The following is a 15,829-nucleotide window of genomic DNA, read 5'->3' as shown; positions in this document are numbered from 1 at the left end:
GTAAGAGATGTGGATTTGATCCCTGGGGCAGGATCTCCTGGAGAAGGAAATGGCAAACTGCTCCAGTGTTCCTGCCTGGAGAGTCCCATGGACAGAGGAGCCTGGCGGGGCTGCAGTCTATGGGGTCGCAAAGAGAGTCAGTTACGGCCTAGCAGCTAGACGACAACAGCTCTTACGTAAGATATAAGGGCCCTGCTCTTTCCTTTCCATTGCCCTTCCAGTATTAATAACTGAAATCATCCATTTTTAGGACAGTTCCAGGCGCTGGACTCTGAAAACACAGGGGACCCTGGGCGTAACAGCTCTTGAGAGTGAAAGTGATCCCCAGGATTGCTGTTGTTTAGACTCCTCTGTCCATGGGATTCTCCAGGCAAGGACACTGGAGTGGGTTGCCATGCCCCAATCTTCCTGACCTAGGGCTTGAACTCTCATCTCATGTCTCCTGCACTGGCAGGCAGGTTCTTTACCACTAATGCCACCTGGGGAGCCCCCTACAGGCTCCTAGCTTCTAAGTCTCCCGAGGCCTCCAGAATCTCACTGGCCGGGGTGTCTCTCCACCTACTCGCCGAGACCTTTGCCTTCCAGGGTCTTCGGAGCCCTGCATGATGCTGATCCGCGATGCAGGACGATGGTGCTCCTGCACGGCAGACAGAAATAACCCTGACCTACAAAAATCGTCAGAAAGAACTGGCACGAGAAATGCAGAAGAAAAGAAATATCTCTCGGGAGATGAAACAGCTTCTGAAAAGAACAGACACGCTCGCGCTTTGATGTCTGAAAGCCAGAGGAACTCAGAAGCCTCTGGAGAGAAAACTTTAAAAATAGAACTGTTTTTGAAGTTCTCAGGGACTCCACTCAGAACCGGGTCTCCCAAAGACGTTCAGCAAAGGCCACTGACGATAGCTAACGGGTCTTGATGGCTTACCGTCGTCTGAAACCATGGCCGATATGCCTCACAACAAGGGAAGCAGCTGTTATTATTACCTTTATTTTACAAGCAGAGAACTGAGTCACTGCTGGGGGAGCCCAGTGATATGGATCCAAGCTTCATGAAACCATAGCAAATGTGGGTTTCCATCTACTTTGGCAGTTCAACACTGTTCAGGGTTTCCCAGGTACCGCAAGAAGCATGGCTGACTCCTCTAGGGAAATTGATGGTTGGTGATGAGTCTAGGGCTACAGATTCATACTTAACACTTGAGCACTTGATCTGTTCCCCCAAGCGAAGCCATCAAAGTACTTCCTCAACTCCTCCGGCTTGGAAAAGGTCAGGTCAAAGCCCGCAGTCTGCAGACACCCACTCTCCGCTGAGCGATCTGAACCGTAATTTGTTCCCGCCAAAGTGACATTTTTCCAATTTGAGTCCAACATTGTTCAGAAGCAACTGCATGTCCCCTGGGGTGCCTCCCGCGATGTTCTGCAGCAGATGACAAACCAACAGTATCATCTAAATAAAAATTCCAGCGTGGGCTTAAGTAAATTAATCCTGACAAGAATAAATTGAATAATCTTCAGGAAATGGCAAGAGCTTGGATCTTGCCAGATGGCTTTTATCTGTCCCTGGCATGGTCCTTGGTGGCAGATTTAAAAAAAAAAAAAAACCCTGCCTTGGGTTTATTGATTTTGTTCCTTAGTTGATTAACACCTGCCATTTCTGTGTGGGTAAATCAAAATCGGATATGGATTCATCCTTGCAAACTCATCATATTTTCATTTGAGGAAGAAAACGCGAGCTTCCCCTGGTCAGAATAGCATCAAACAGGCAGGGAACTGCTTTTGCCTGCCTGTTTTCAAGATGATATCTCTGAGGTTTAACAATCTACACTTTCATCTCTCCCATACCAAACTAATCTCTACTTTCTCTTCATGTTCCTTAGAGTAGGGTCCTAACCTCCAGTATCTAATGCCTGGTGATCTGAGTTGCAGCTGATGTCATAATAACAGAAATAAATGCAATACCCTTGAATCATCCTGAAAACATTCTTCCTCACCCCCCATCCCTGGAAACATTGTCTTCCATGAAACCTGTTCCTGGTGCAAAAATGGTTGGGACCATGGCCTTAGAGGATGACTTCAAACAGAATTCTCAGTGGGAAGCAGGGCACTCCTCTGCCTGCAAGGTCAGTCGGAGACCTCAGCTGTTAAATTAGGAGTCTGAGTGGGAAAAGCGTGAGTCCATGTCCTCCGACTGTGCTTCTCAGATCATCCGGGGTATCTCACTGTCTTAATCTGACTGGTGGTTAAACAACTGGAATTTATTTTGCTGAAGGTCTGGAGGCTGAAGGTCCCAGAGCAGGGTGTTAGTATAGTCAAGTTCTGGTGGGCACTCTCTTCCTGACAAGCAGATGACATCTTCTCGATATGTCCACGTGTGGCCTCTTCTTGGTTCATGAGTGCAGAGAGATTAGAGAAGCTCTCTGATATCTTCCCTCCAGTGCCTCTTCTTGTCGGTGTTCAGTTGGTAAGTCGTGTCTGACTCTTTGTGACCCCATGGACTGCAGCAGGCCAGGCTTCCCTGTCCTTCTCTATCTCTCGGAGTTTTCTCAAACTCATGTCCATTCAGTCGGTGATGCCATCCAACCATCTCATCCTCTGCCACCCCCTTCTCCTCCTACTCTCAATCTTTCCCGGCATCAGGGTCTTTTCCAGTGAGTCAGCTCTTCACATCCAGTGGCCAAAGTATTGAAGCTTGAGTGACTCTTCTTATAAGGGCACTAATCCTATTAAATGAGGACCCCATCCTTACAACTTCATTGAACCTTAATTATGTTTTTAAAGGCCCATCTCTAAAGACAGCCAACTTGGGGTTCAAGGGCTTCAAACTATGCATTTGGGAGATACAACCATTCTGTCCACAACACTTTTTAAAATGTGGGTTCTGATTCAGGATCTCTGTGTAAGTATATGTGCGTGTGTGTGTGTGTGTGTGTGTGTGTGTGTGTGTGTGTGTGTGTAATACAATGTATATAATGTACAATGTATATAATATGTGTATATAATATAATACAATGTATATAATACAATGGAATACTACTCAGCCATAAAAAGAGAAAGATAATGTCATTTGCAGCAATAAAGGACAGAAATGGTATGGACATAACAGAAGCTGAAGATATTAAGAAGAGGTAGTAAGAATACACAGAAGAACTGTACAAACAAGATCTTCTTGAACCAGATAACCACAATGGTGTGATCACTCACCTAGAGTCAGACATCCTGGAATGTGAAGTCAAGTGGGCCTTAGGAAGCATCACTATGGACAAAGCTAGTGGAGGTGATGGAATTCCAGCTAAGCTATTTTAAATCCTAAAAGATGATGCTGTTAAATGCTGCACTCAATATGCCAGCAAATTTGGCCACAGGACTGGAAAAGGTCAATTTTCATTCCAATTCCAAAGAAAGGCAATGCCAAAGAATGTTCAAACTACCGCACAATTGCACTCATCTCATATGCTAGCAAAGTTATTCTCAAAATTCTCCAATCCAGGCATCAACAGTACATGAACCATGAACTTCCAGATGTTCAAGCTAGATTTAGAAAAGGCAGAGGAACCATAGATCAAATTGCCAACATCCGCTGGATCATCGAAAAAGCAAGAGAGTTCCAGAAAAACGTCTCCTTCTACTTTATTGACTATGCCAAATTCTTTGACTGTTTGGATCACCAGAATTTTCCAGCATCACTGGAAAATTCTTCAAGAGACAGGAATAGCAGACCACCTGACCTACCTCCTGAGAAATGTGTATGCAGGTCAAGAAGTAACAGTTGGAACAGGACATCGAACAACAGAGTTGTTTCAAATTGGGAAAGGAGTATATCAAGGCTGTGTATTGTCACCCTGCTTATTTAACTTATATGAAGGGTACATTTCACATTTCATGTGAAATGCTGGACTGGATGAAGCACAAGATGGAGTCAAGATTGCTGGGAGAAATATCAATAACCTCAGATACACAGATAATACCACCCTTATGGCAGAAAGTGAAGAACTTAAGAGCCTCTTTTTGAAAGTGAAACAGGAGAATGAAAAAGTTGGCTTACAGCTCAACATTCAAAAAACTAAGATCATGGCATCCGGTCCCATTACTTCATGGCAAATAGATGGGGGAAATAATGGAAACAGTGAGAGACTTTATTTTTGGGGCTCCAAAATCACTGCAGATGGTGACTGCAGCCGTGAAATTAAAAGACACTTGCTCCTTGGAAGAAAAGTTATGACCAACTTAGACAGTATATTAAAAAGCAGAGACATTACTTTGCCAACAAAGGTCCATGTAGTCAAAGCTATGGTTTTTCCAGTAGTCATGTATGGATGTGAGAGTTGGACCATAAAGAAAGCTGAGCACCGAAGAATAGATGCTTTTGAACTGTGGTGTTGGAGAAGACTCTTGAGAGTCCCTTGGACTGCAAGGAGATCCAACTAGTCCATCCTAAAGGAAATCAGTCCTGAATATTCACTGGAAGGACTGATGCTGAAGCTGAAGCTGAAGCTCCAATACTTTGGCCACCTGATGGGAAGAACTGACTCATTGGAAAAGACCCTGATGCTGGGAAAGATTGAAGGCTGGAGGAGAAGGGGACGACAGAGGATGAGATGGTTGGATGACATCACTGAGTCAGTGGACATGAGTTTGAGAAAACTCCAGGAGATGGTAAAGGAAATGGAAGCCTGGCATGCTGCAGTCCTTGGGGTCTCAAAGAGTTGGACACGACTGAGTGACTGAACAACAACAACGGCGACAAGAAAAACAAAAATACAAATGAATGTGTATGCAAAACAGAAGCAGACTCACAGGTACAGAAAACGAACCAATGACCACCAAAGGGAAGAAGGAAAGCAGGGGAACAGATTAGACACACGGGGTTAAGAAGTACATGTATTATAATACATAAGCACCAATGGTATGTTGTATAGCCCAGGGAATTACAGCCATTATCTTAATGGAGTACGATCTTTAAAAAAAGAATCACTGAATCACCATGCTGTACATCTCAAACTAATATAATAGTATACATCAACTATAGTTAAAAAAAAAACAAACAAAAAACACTAAGTAATCCTAACCTTGTTTCGTTTGGGGAAATTTAGAGGCAGGTGTGAAAAACATCCCACACAGTTCCTGGCACCAAAGGGACATGCCTTCATTGCTCACAGGTTCTGTCCCACTTTGCTGGTAGCAAAATAGTCCGTTACAAAGAAAACAAAGTCTTCTGCCCGCGACATTGTCTGCTGTGGTTCCACTCTTGATTCACGTGGACCTAGCGTTTGCTGTGCTGGATCCATCACTATGGTGATAGCCTTGCACTTGTATCCACAGTGTCCTCGTGACACATCAGCAGAACATCCCAGCCCAAGAGGGAGAGGATAAACAGGGCTGTGGACTTCACTGATATTCAACAGAGGTGCCGTTGTTTGCAGATCCCTTCACCTTCCTGCCCCAACCGTCGTGCCCCTCCCGCACCTCCGCTACTAGCATCCTCAGACCGGAAACCTTGCAATAGTCCTTGATCCCCATCTTTTCCTCGCCTCCCACATCCAGTCTTGGAGGACACCTGCTGATCTGTCCACACTCTGACCGTGACTCCCTGCCTCCCCTGCCCATCACTCCCCTTGCCATCACCATCATCTTCCACCTGAATTCCCACAGCAGCCCCCACACTTGTCTCCCCACTTGCATTTTTGGCCCCCAACTGTCTCTTATATTTAAACAGAAGTCAGCTAAAGGCTTCTCTGCTGGTACAATGGTTGGGAGCCTGCCTTGCACCGCAGGGGACACTGGTTCAGTCCCTGGTCTGGGAAGGTCCCACATAATGCAGAGCATCTAAGCCCGTGAGCCATGACTGCTGAAGCCTGTGCATCTGGAGCCTTGTCTCTGCAACAAGGGCAGCCACCGTGGGGAGAAGGCCCTTCTGGCCAGAACCAGAGGAAAGCCTGCCTGCAGCGACAAAGACCCGGCATCAGTTTAGTTCAGTTCAGTTCAGTCACTCAGTTGTGTCTGACTCTTTGCAACCCTGTGAATCGCAGCACACCAGGCCTCCCTGTCCATCACCAACTCCCGGAGTTCACTCAGACTCACTTCCATTGAGTCAGCGATGCCATCCAGCCATCTCATCCTCTGTCTCCCCTTCTCCTCCTGCCCCCAATCCCTCCCAGCATCAGAGTCTTTTCCAATGAGTCAACTCTTCACATGAGGTGGCCAAAGTACTGGAGTTTCAGCTTTAGCATCATTCCTTCCAAAGAAATCCCAGGGCTGATCTCCTTCAGAATGGACTGGTTGGATCTATTTGTAGTCCCATAGTCAACAATAAAAATAAACTAATTAAAAAGCAGCTAATACCTGTTCTCTCTTCACACCTTCTGAGTGGAAATGATGAGCCCTGGGCAAGGACGTGGAGAGACTGGAACCTTGCTCATTGCCTGTGGGAGAGTACAATGTTGCAGCCACTGTGGAGAACCCTGTGGCGGCTCCTCAAAGACTTACCCCTGAAATTAGTGTGTAATTCAGCAGTTCAACTTTTGGACATATACACAAAAGGACTGAAAGCAGGGACTTGAACAGATGTGTGTGCACCCATGTTTATAGCAGCATTATTCGTGATAACCAGAATGTGGAGATGACCCAGTGACTACCCAGGGGATGAGTGGATAGACAAAATGTGGTCTCTCCTTACAGTGGAATATAATCCAGCCTCAAAGAGGAAAGAAGTCCTGAGACATACTACTGCATGGATGAAGGCATGATGCTGAGCGAAATAAGACACAAGTGTGCCAGTCGCTCAGTCGTGTCCAACTCTTTGCCACCCTATGGACTGTAGCCCGCCAGGCTCCTCTGTCCATGGGATTCTCCAGGCAAGAATACTGGAGTGGGTTGCCATGCCCTCCTCCAGGGGATCTTCCCAACCCAAGGATCAAACCAACATCTCCTATATCTGGGGCATTGGCTGGTTGGTTACTTACCACTAGCGCCATCTGGGAAGCCCTCACAATAAGAACAAAAGTAAGTCTGGGTGGTTGCTCACTGATGCACCTCCCACTATTTCCCTAACAGGCTTCCCTCCAGCCACAGAGACCTCCCACCGCTTATCTTATCCGCCCCATCGCCCCCTCAGGGCCTTTGCACCTGTTCTCTCCTCTTCTGATGTTCTCTCCTTTTCTGAGATACTCTTTCCCAGATGGCCACAAGCATAGCTCATCCCTCAGCTGCCTTCAAGCCTTTCCTCAGTTGCCAGCTCTCTTCAAATTTAAAGTCTTCCTCAGCATTTCCCACTCCCTACATGCTCAGTTACTAAGTTGTCCTCAGTACTCTTTGTGACCCCAAAGAGTAGCCCACCAGGCTCCTCTGTCCATGGGATTTTCCAGGCCAAGAGTACTGGAGTGGGTTGCCATTTCCTCTTGCAGTGATCTTCCTGACTGAGGGACTGAATTCCATCCCCTTCTCCCTGATTTATTTCTCTTCATGGAATGTTTCTTCTTCTAAATATCAAACATTATAGATGTTTCTTTTTTGTTTTCTGTCTTTTCCAGCAAAATGTGAACATCACTAGGGCAGGACCTTCCTGTGTTTCATATGTTAGGTCTTCCATGCCTAGAGCAAGACTTGGCAAGAAATAGGTGCTGAATATATATCTTTTGAATGAGTAAATGAATATCACAATTGCTTGAGTGTGTATGTGTCTCTTTGTGTAACTTGGGAGTTCCTTGAGGGTTGAAACCATGTTTTTTCATCTTTACATTCCAAAGCAACAAGAAAAATGCATAAGAAGTAGGTATGTGATGAATATGGATGAATATGCTATGCTATGCTATGCTAAGTCGCTTCAGTCGTGTCTGGCTCTGTGCAACCCCATAGACGGCAGCCCACCAGGCTCTACCGTCCCTGGGATTCTCCAGACAAGAACACTGGAGTGGGTTGCCATTTCCTCTCCAATGCATGAAAGTGAAAAGTGAAAGTGTAGTCGCTCAGTCGTGTCCGACTCTTCACAACCCCATGGACTGCAGCCCACCAGGCTCCTCCATCCATGGGATTTTCCAGGCAACAGTACTGGAGTGGGGTGCCATTGCCTTCTCCTATAGATGAATAGAAGGATGATATTTAGATGGATGGATGGATGATGGATTGTGGATGGATACATCATGGATGGATGATGGATGGATAATGGATGGATGAATGGACAGTGGATGGATGGGTGGATGACAGATGATGGACCAGTTGGATGGATGGATGACTGGACAGATGGATGCATGGAAGGAGGGTTAAAAACAGACAGTGATGACTTTGAGTTGAAGAAAGCTAGATTTGACTGTCCCAAATCTGGAATGGGCAAGAGACATTAATTCCCAGTAAGGGCAATCTCTGCTGATATAAGGGAAAGTGTCTGAGGTGGGCACATCATTTTATAAGCCATCCATTACTCTCTGCTGTGATTTCTGATCCATAGCTTTGCCTTCACCCCACATCTGCATGCAATAAAGCTTAGCTATGGCATCCATATGTCTCTAATGCAAACAGCAGGGCATATACTTCTAAAAAGCGCTATAAAGGGCAGTGGCTCGAGAAACAACCATCAGGAGCATGAGCTTTTTATTATTTTAAAGGGCATTTCAACGACACCACTAAACGTTTTCTGACCATAAGTCTGACTCCTGTCCTCTCTCCCTTTCTTTTCTCCTCCTCTCAGGATATCAAAGCAGACTGCAATACTTGTGTGGAAATAGAGGACAGAAAGGTAAGTCTATATTTTTCATCCTTTTGGTTTCAAACAAAACAAGATTTCTGTGATTTAAACCCAAGTGTTGAAGGTATGCCTTGCTGGAAGACGGCTTGCAAAGATGATTCACGTGCTTGGTTTTTAGACACTTAAAGCCCATTGCATTTTAAAATGTCTGTTGTTGGTTTTTTTTTTTTTTTCTTTACAATCTGAGTTGGATCTAACGACTTCACTGAAGATAGAAGATTGTGTTGATTTTTGTTTTAGTCATCTGCTTCTTTTCAGGAAAATAGCTGTTTATCCTTAACTCATTTCACATTTTAGTTGAATAGTTTGGTTGATTATTAATGTGTAATATGCCATATATGATATAGAATTATAGGACATTGCATATGTAACAGAAGAATGTATACTCTTGGGCTTTTTAGGGTGTGCCCTGAAAATAAATATAACTGATATATATATATATATATATATATATATATATATATCTGATCTATACATTTTGGCTTGAAAAAGAGCCTGTACTAATTCCTGTCATGACATAGTCACATGAACAGTGACTTTATACCATATAAACATTCTCGTGATGTTTCATGGGGGCGTACAGGAAAGGGAGGTCATTTGCTTTGTATCTTAGAGTTTTCCCCCCATTTATCTTCTTGTTACACTGTGTGGACCCGCTCAGGACAGGCGACCACTAGACAATTGTTCTTTCCTTTAATATTTTCGGTCTCCCTTTATTGACAAGAGTTCACAGAAGTTTCTGTGGAGAAGTGTGTCCAAGCAGATCAAATTTTACCTTTAATGCCTTGGATTAAAACAAACAAACAAACAAAAAGGTCAAATAACTGGATTGAAGGTCCATATCTCCTGGCTACTTTTGACACCGTTCTGCAACTTTGAAAGATGTTTCCCTCTGCAGCTGTACCATTATTGTTGAAGGCAGTTATTATTTCAAGAAGAGGTTTTCAGCCCTGATTTTGTGCTAGCTCAGTCATCCGCTGATTAATAGGGTAGTGAGGACTTCTCAAAACAAAATTTGCTTTAAAATAGAAGACAGGCGCCGTGCATTATCTTAAGGAGGGTTCATCTCCATACTTTGAAGGGAGTGATGATACCATAGCTTAAATTTGAGCCTGATGATCCGAGCCGAGCTCCAGTCGTGTCTTGTCTAGTTTTCAAGCAAAGGTGTTACAATTCATATTGGCATTCACTACATGTTGACAAACCAGTGTGTCTGCCGGCCTGTATGTTGTGAGTTGGGCAAATGGAATTGAGGTGGAAGAGGTATTCCCCGTCTTTTTTTTTTTAAATCTGTTCCCAGGGACTCTGCTCACCACATGAGAGCGTGTTCCCTGCCTGCTTCTGAAGTTCAGGATCGCTTCCTTGGGATTTATTTATTTGGTTGTTTATTTTGACTGGACTGGGTCTTCACTGCTGCGCCTGGGCTTTCTCTGGTTGTGGCCAGTGGGGGCTACCGTCCTGTGTGGTGCGGAGGCTTCTCACTGCACGGCTTCTCTGGTTGTGGAGCAGGGGCTCTGGAGCGCGGACTCCGTAGTTGAGGGGCACGGGCTTAGTTGCCTGGAAGCATGTGGAATCGTCTTGGACCAGGGATTGAACCTGTGTCCCTTGCATTGGCGGGTGGATTCTTAAACCACTGGACCACCAGGGAAGCCCTTCCCTTGGATGTTCGTGGAATTCATAAACACGTTTCTGTCTAGTTTTTTTTGGTTTGTTTGTTTTGTTTTACTTTCTTTGCCAGCCGTGTTGGAGTCCAGATTCCAGAAGGACTGACGCTGTTGAAACAACATCACTTCCGTTACCAGCAAGATAAGTGAACAAAGAGGATATTCTCTGGGCAGTGTAAGCTGGTTGCACACTCCACTCTACCACCCAAACCCTCTTTGGCTCATGTTTCATGACGATAGTGCTCCCCCACATCCATGGGCGCTCTCTAAGTGATGACTGGTGGGAAGAAGTCAGAGGCAATCATTCTGTGCATAACTTCAGCTGTTTTCAAGGAAGAGTAACAGACTCATACACACACACTTAAGCTTCCTGCTTTGTCACAGACAGTTAGGTTGAGTCGGGCACTTCAAATGAAGCCTCGTGTCTGGAGGGCTCGCCTGTTGTTTTCCAACCCTACTACACGTGACTGACTGCTGCTGAAAGAGAGGGGTCTGGCTGCTGGCCATTCTAAAGCCAATAAAGAGGCAAGGTTGGTGGAAAGAAGGGTTTGCTTTATTTCAGAGGGCGGCAGCTGGAGCAGTGGGGGGTGAGGGTGGACACATGCCCAGAGGCCAGCTCCTCCGGGACGGTCAGTGGGCAGGACCTTTTAAAGGGGAGTTTGGAAGTCCATATGCAGAGAGGGGGAGATAAGGTCAGAAACAGCGCAGTCAGCTCTGACAGTCCTCTTAAAATGGGTCTGGCGATGGCTGTGTCGTCTCGATGGTTTCAAATGCACTTAGTCTTCAGTTCCAGCATCAGTTTGTTCCCACTTCCTGGAAGCCAGTTCTCAAAATTATGGCAACTCCTATCATGGCTACACTCTGGTCATCATGTAGTTAACTTTCTCCACCAGGTGGGGGTTTCAGTGTCTGCAAAACAGCTCCCAGGTTATGACTCAGTGTTATTTTCTGCCCTTGAGAAGGAACTAAAGGTCCTTGACTCCGCTTAATGACTAGACTCATATTGTTGGATGCTGTTTGACAGTTTTCCTTTGCTTCTGCCTTTTCTGATTAAACTTATTCTTTGACTAAAGTTGTTCTGCAGACAAAACATAGCTGGAGGACATGGGAGAGAGGGACCACAAGGCCCTGCTGTGTTTCGTGATGACACGTGAATTCACCGAGACTTTGTAAGCAACTGGTGGTGACTCCTAGCAACACACCCACTGCCACTTTTTGCCATCTTACACCTTCATGGCATTTTACTCCCTTTGTTCAGGAGAAGGACTTTTCTTTTTTCTTCCTCTGAGTTCTGTTCTGGTTTTTTATTTTTTTAATGTTTGTGAGTCTCACATCAGGGCTGTCCTTTCTCTGGATGTCCTAATATGGTTGGAAGTGGGGTGAGATGCAGGATGTAATTCTGCCACTCAGGGTCCTGTCTCTCAGTGGGAAAGTCATAATGAAATCTAGATCCCCCGGAGGAGGGGTAGTGTCCCAACCCTCCAGAGAGAAGCGCCGCCAGTACTATCCGTCAAGCCAGAGATGGGGCATGAGGTCATGAAGGCAGACAGCCGCCCCGGCGTCTAGGATACTGTGTCTAGGATGCTGTTTGGGTACTCTGTCACCCTGACGTGTAATTATGAAATTGCACCATTGAAGTGATGACACTCTCTCCTGCATGAGTGTGTGTGTGTGTGTGTGTGTGTGTGTGTGTGTGCACCCACACACACCTGCACATCCCCTTCTATCCATTCCGAATGCTTCTGGCAAAATCAGTAATTTGATAAAGTGGAATTGAAGTGACAGGAGATGACAGAGGTGCCAAAATAATAAGTCAGCTGGCCTCTGAAGAGGCAGCCCCTTGGCCCCGGGTGGATTTTTACGAAATGCTGAGAGCTCTGGAGGAGACCTAGCAGTGTTTTCCTTAAAGCTCGATTGCCTTTAGTTAAGAAAGCTTAATGTGATACCCATTGGGCTAGATGGCTTCCAGGAATTGCTTTCTTTTCTCTCGTTTCTCCCTTCTCTTTCACCTCCCTTCCTCCTTGGCTGCCTCTCCTCCCTATATTCTGTATACAGGGATATATTTGTGTGCTTCCATCTGTGTTTTCGTCTGACATATTGTTGAGGATCTTCTCGACAGAAGAATTTTAGAAAACAGAAGATCTCAAGCTTTCAGTGGGGTCTAGTAAGGTCCTGGGGGCTTTCCAGGTGGCTCGGTGGTAACAAATCTACCTGGTAATGCAGGAGACATGGGTTCGATCCCTGGGTTGGGAGTATCCCTTGGAGGAGGGCATGCCAACCCACTCCAGTGTTCTTGCCTGGAGAATCCCCACAGACAGAGGAGCCTGGTGGGCTGTAGTCCATGGGGTCACAGAGAGTTGGACATGACTGAGCAACTGAGCAGGCGCACACAATAGGGTCTCTCCCCATCGAGCTCCTCCAGTTTCACACCTCTTCCCACTCTCTTTCACTCGGTAGGGCTATTTCCTTTGAGATCAGTCATTTTCCCATTGAATCCTAGACCAGATAGAATGATGGGAGATAAACGGTGAGTTTCAAGAGGTGGAGAGAGCCCTCATCTTAATGAAGAGCCATAACACCACTCTTCCTGGTCTGCACAGTCTGGGCTCCATCTGAGGCTGTTGACAGAAGGAGAGAATCTTTTTTTTTTTTTTTTTGCTCTCCATTTCTCAGTTTCTCTGTATCCTAGCCGCCTCTTTTCCATCGGCAGACGGTGAGCTAATTGTCTCTTGGAGAAGCCTGCCCACTTGTTTATGGAGGGATTCATGGTGTGTACCGGAGTGTGATTTCATTTTCCGCTTCCCGTTCACTTTCAAGCCCAGCCATGAGCAGCACCCCTGAGTCTGGGCCCCGCACTTGGATGGTTTCCTGGATGTTTCCTAAAAATCACCCAGAGGATGTCACAGGCAGATCTGAAAGGCCGGTAGCATTTTTTTTTTTTTTTTTCCTCTAAGTGGGAAGCAGAGCTCAAAAGGTCTCCTCCCACAGGCCAGGGTCACAGAGCCAATGCAGGTTTATCCAAGGCAATGCCAGGTAACCCATTCCTCCAGGTGGCTGCCCGGGCTTGTAAAACCTTCTGCGTTTGACTTTACATGACCCGCATTGCTTGTGGGAAACAGAGGCATTTAAGTTCATTTTTATTTGTGGTGTAAAATCCATCTGAATTTCAATACTATTATGAGGACCGAGGTCCAGGTGATGAGAACAGAAGCTGATGGATCAGTCAGGAGGAGAAACTGTCAGGAGAAGATGAGAGCCCATTTGTCAAAGGGTATAAACACCGGCAGGGCTTTCTCTCCTCACTTACTGCCTGGCCTGGTGTGGCTAAACAGTTTGCCATCTGATACAAAATTGCATGGGAGAAGTTTGAGAGGTTTTCAAAGTTGAGGCAACTTTCAGATTGGGTCTGAGTGAAGCTGTGCTGTGTGACTGGTGATGCTCTGGTGCCGTGGTGAGTGCTGGGAGTTTGGAACATTTCCTGTTTCAATACTTAATCTGGATCAGGCATCCTTAAGTACCGCCAGATACTGACAACAGCTAATGTACGAGGAACCATCATTATCCCCATTGTACGAAGTGAAAACAAGGAAGCTCAGAGAGGTTAAAAGATTTGCTCAAGACCACTCAGGCTACATCACAGGCTAGGATGTAAATTCAGAGATTGTTATTTCTGACGCTGTATTCCTAGCCCTGATGCTGTATACTGCCTTGTGCTGTGCTATGCTAAGTCTCTTCAGTCGTGTCTGCCTCTATGACCCTATGGACCGTAGCCCACCAGGCTCCTCTGTCCATGGGATTCTCCAGGCAAGAATCCTGGAGTGGGCTGCCATTCTCTTTTCCAGGGGATCTTCCCAACCTGGAGATCAAACCCACATCTCTTATGTCTCCTGCATTGGCAAGTGAGTTCTTGACCATTAGCACCACCTGGGAAGCTCCATATAAGGGAATTAAATGTGTAAAATATAAGAATAGCCCTTTCCAACTGATGCATTTGTACCTGGACTGGTATCTTCACCCATTTCCAGGTAAATAGTTTTCAATCTGGGGCATCCTTTCGATGCCCACATTTAGTTCTGAGTTATGGTGGAGATTTATCAAAGCCTCGTGAAGCCTGGCCTTCTGGAATGCCCCTGGCACTTGGCCATGGGACTACCAGGATTTCTTCTGGTCTTGCAGACAAGAGATAATGGCACCAGGGGGCAGTTCTGGCTTCAGTTTCCAACAGACCTGGTGTGGTTCCTAGCTTTTGCTCTTCTCACAGCATCTATGCAAGGGTTAAAAATTCTGTGCTCAAAGCCGGCATTAACAGAGGACCCCAGTAAAACCATATATTCGCTGGAGCTGGGATAATGAAAGTGTTAACTGCTCAGTCGTACCTGACTCTTTGCGACCCATGGGCTGTAACCCGCCAGGCTCCTCTGTCCATGGGATTCTCCAGGCAAGAACACTGGAGTGGGTTGCCATTTCCTCCTCCAGGGGATGTTCCCGACCCAGGTCTCCTGCATTGCAGGCGGATTTTTTACCATCTCAGCTAACAGGGAATCCCAAAGTTCTGGACTTTAATCCCAGTTCTCTTACTTAGCAACTCTGTGACCTGACCTTGAGAGCCTTTCGTACTTTAAATCAGTGTCCATTTTTCCATCTGTAAACTGGAGATAATAAAATCCACTTGGAATGTTGATTTGAGGCAGTGACAAGATAATACTGCAAAGCCGTGTGTATAGTGCCTGGCACAGAATGAGAACTCAGTCAACCGCACCTACTTTTCTCTTTTGTTTTTGCTAGGGTCCACACCCACAGACATTCTGTATCACTTATAACGAAATTTATTTCAAACAATGAGCCCCCTGGAAAGTGTTATGGGGGCTCAGAGAAATGGGCAGCCCATAGGACCTAGTCGACCTTGGGAATGTTTTACAGAAGAAGAGATGCTTGGCTGAAGTCAGGAGATAACAAAGTCACCCATCTGCTGCATCCAGGCAGGAATCACACATTAGTGAAGTGAGACAGAGGATAATTGTAGGGGAATACAGTAAATCCCCTCCATACAAGCGAGTTCCATTCCAAGAGTGAGTCCAATTTCTTTGTCATTCCAACAAAGTTAAGCTTCCCTGATGGCTCAGTTGGTAAAGAATCTGCCTGCAATGCAGGAGACCCCAGGAGATGGTAGAAGTGAAGGATTGTCAGCCACAGAAGATGGAGGGCGAGCTGCAGTTTCACTCACTCCTGACGCTGATGAAACAGCGGTTCGCATCTTTGAAAGTCTGCAACTTGAAGGCCCGTATGTAGGGGACTGACTGTTTGAAGTGTCAGGTGGCCTTGAACTCAAGAGCAGGGGCCCCTGTGTGGGGGCTGCTGTTCGGGGAGGGTATGTTCAGTGCTGCTACTTTCTCAGCCAGGGTGGAAATCCAGATGTTAATATAAACAT

General features: G+C 45.9%; 1 protein-coding gene across 11 annotated transcripts in view; it reads left to right on the top strand.

Moving 5' to 3' along the window:
* The window catches only part of RBFOX1 (RNA binding fox-1 homolog 1), a 2,434,604-nt gene that overhangs the window by 1,349,814 nt on the left and 1,068,961 nt on the right, over nt 1–15,829 (top strand). For all 11 annotated transcript variants that reach the window (XM_027528154.1, XM_027528150.1, XM_027528155.1 and 8 more), the window contains one exon: nt 8,681–8,728. In XM_027528154.1, the coding sequence (XP_027383955.1) occupies nt 8,681–8,728 (48 nt within the window). The remainder of the gene's footprint in view (nt 1–8,680; nt 8,729–15,829) is intronic.

This window comes from Bos indicus x Bos taurus, chromosome 25 (assembly GCF_003369695.1).
Source record: "Bos indicus x Bos taurus breed Angus x Brahman F1 hybrid chromosome 25, Bos_hybrid_MaternalHap_v2.0, whole genome shotgun sequence".
NCBI classification, from domain to species: Eukaryota; Metazoa; Chordata; class Mammalia; order Artiodactyla; family Bovidae; genus Bos; species Bos indicus x Bos taurus.
The sequence above is the reverse complement of the archived record's forward strand: the minus strand, read 5'-3'. Positions and strand labels throughout refer to the sequence as shown.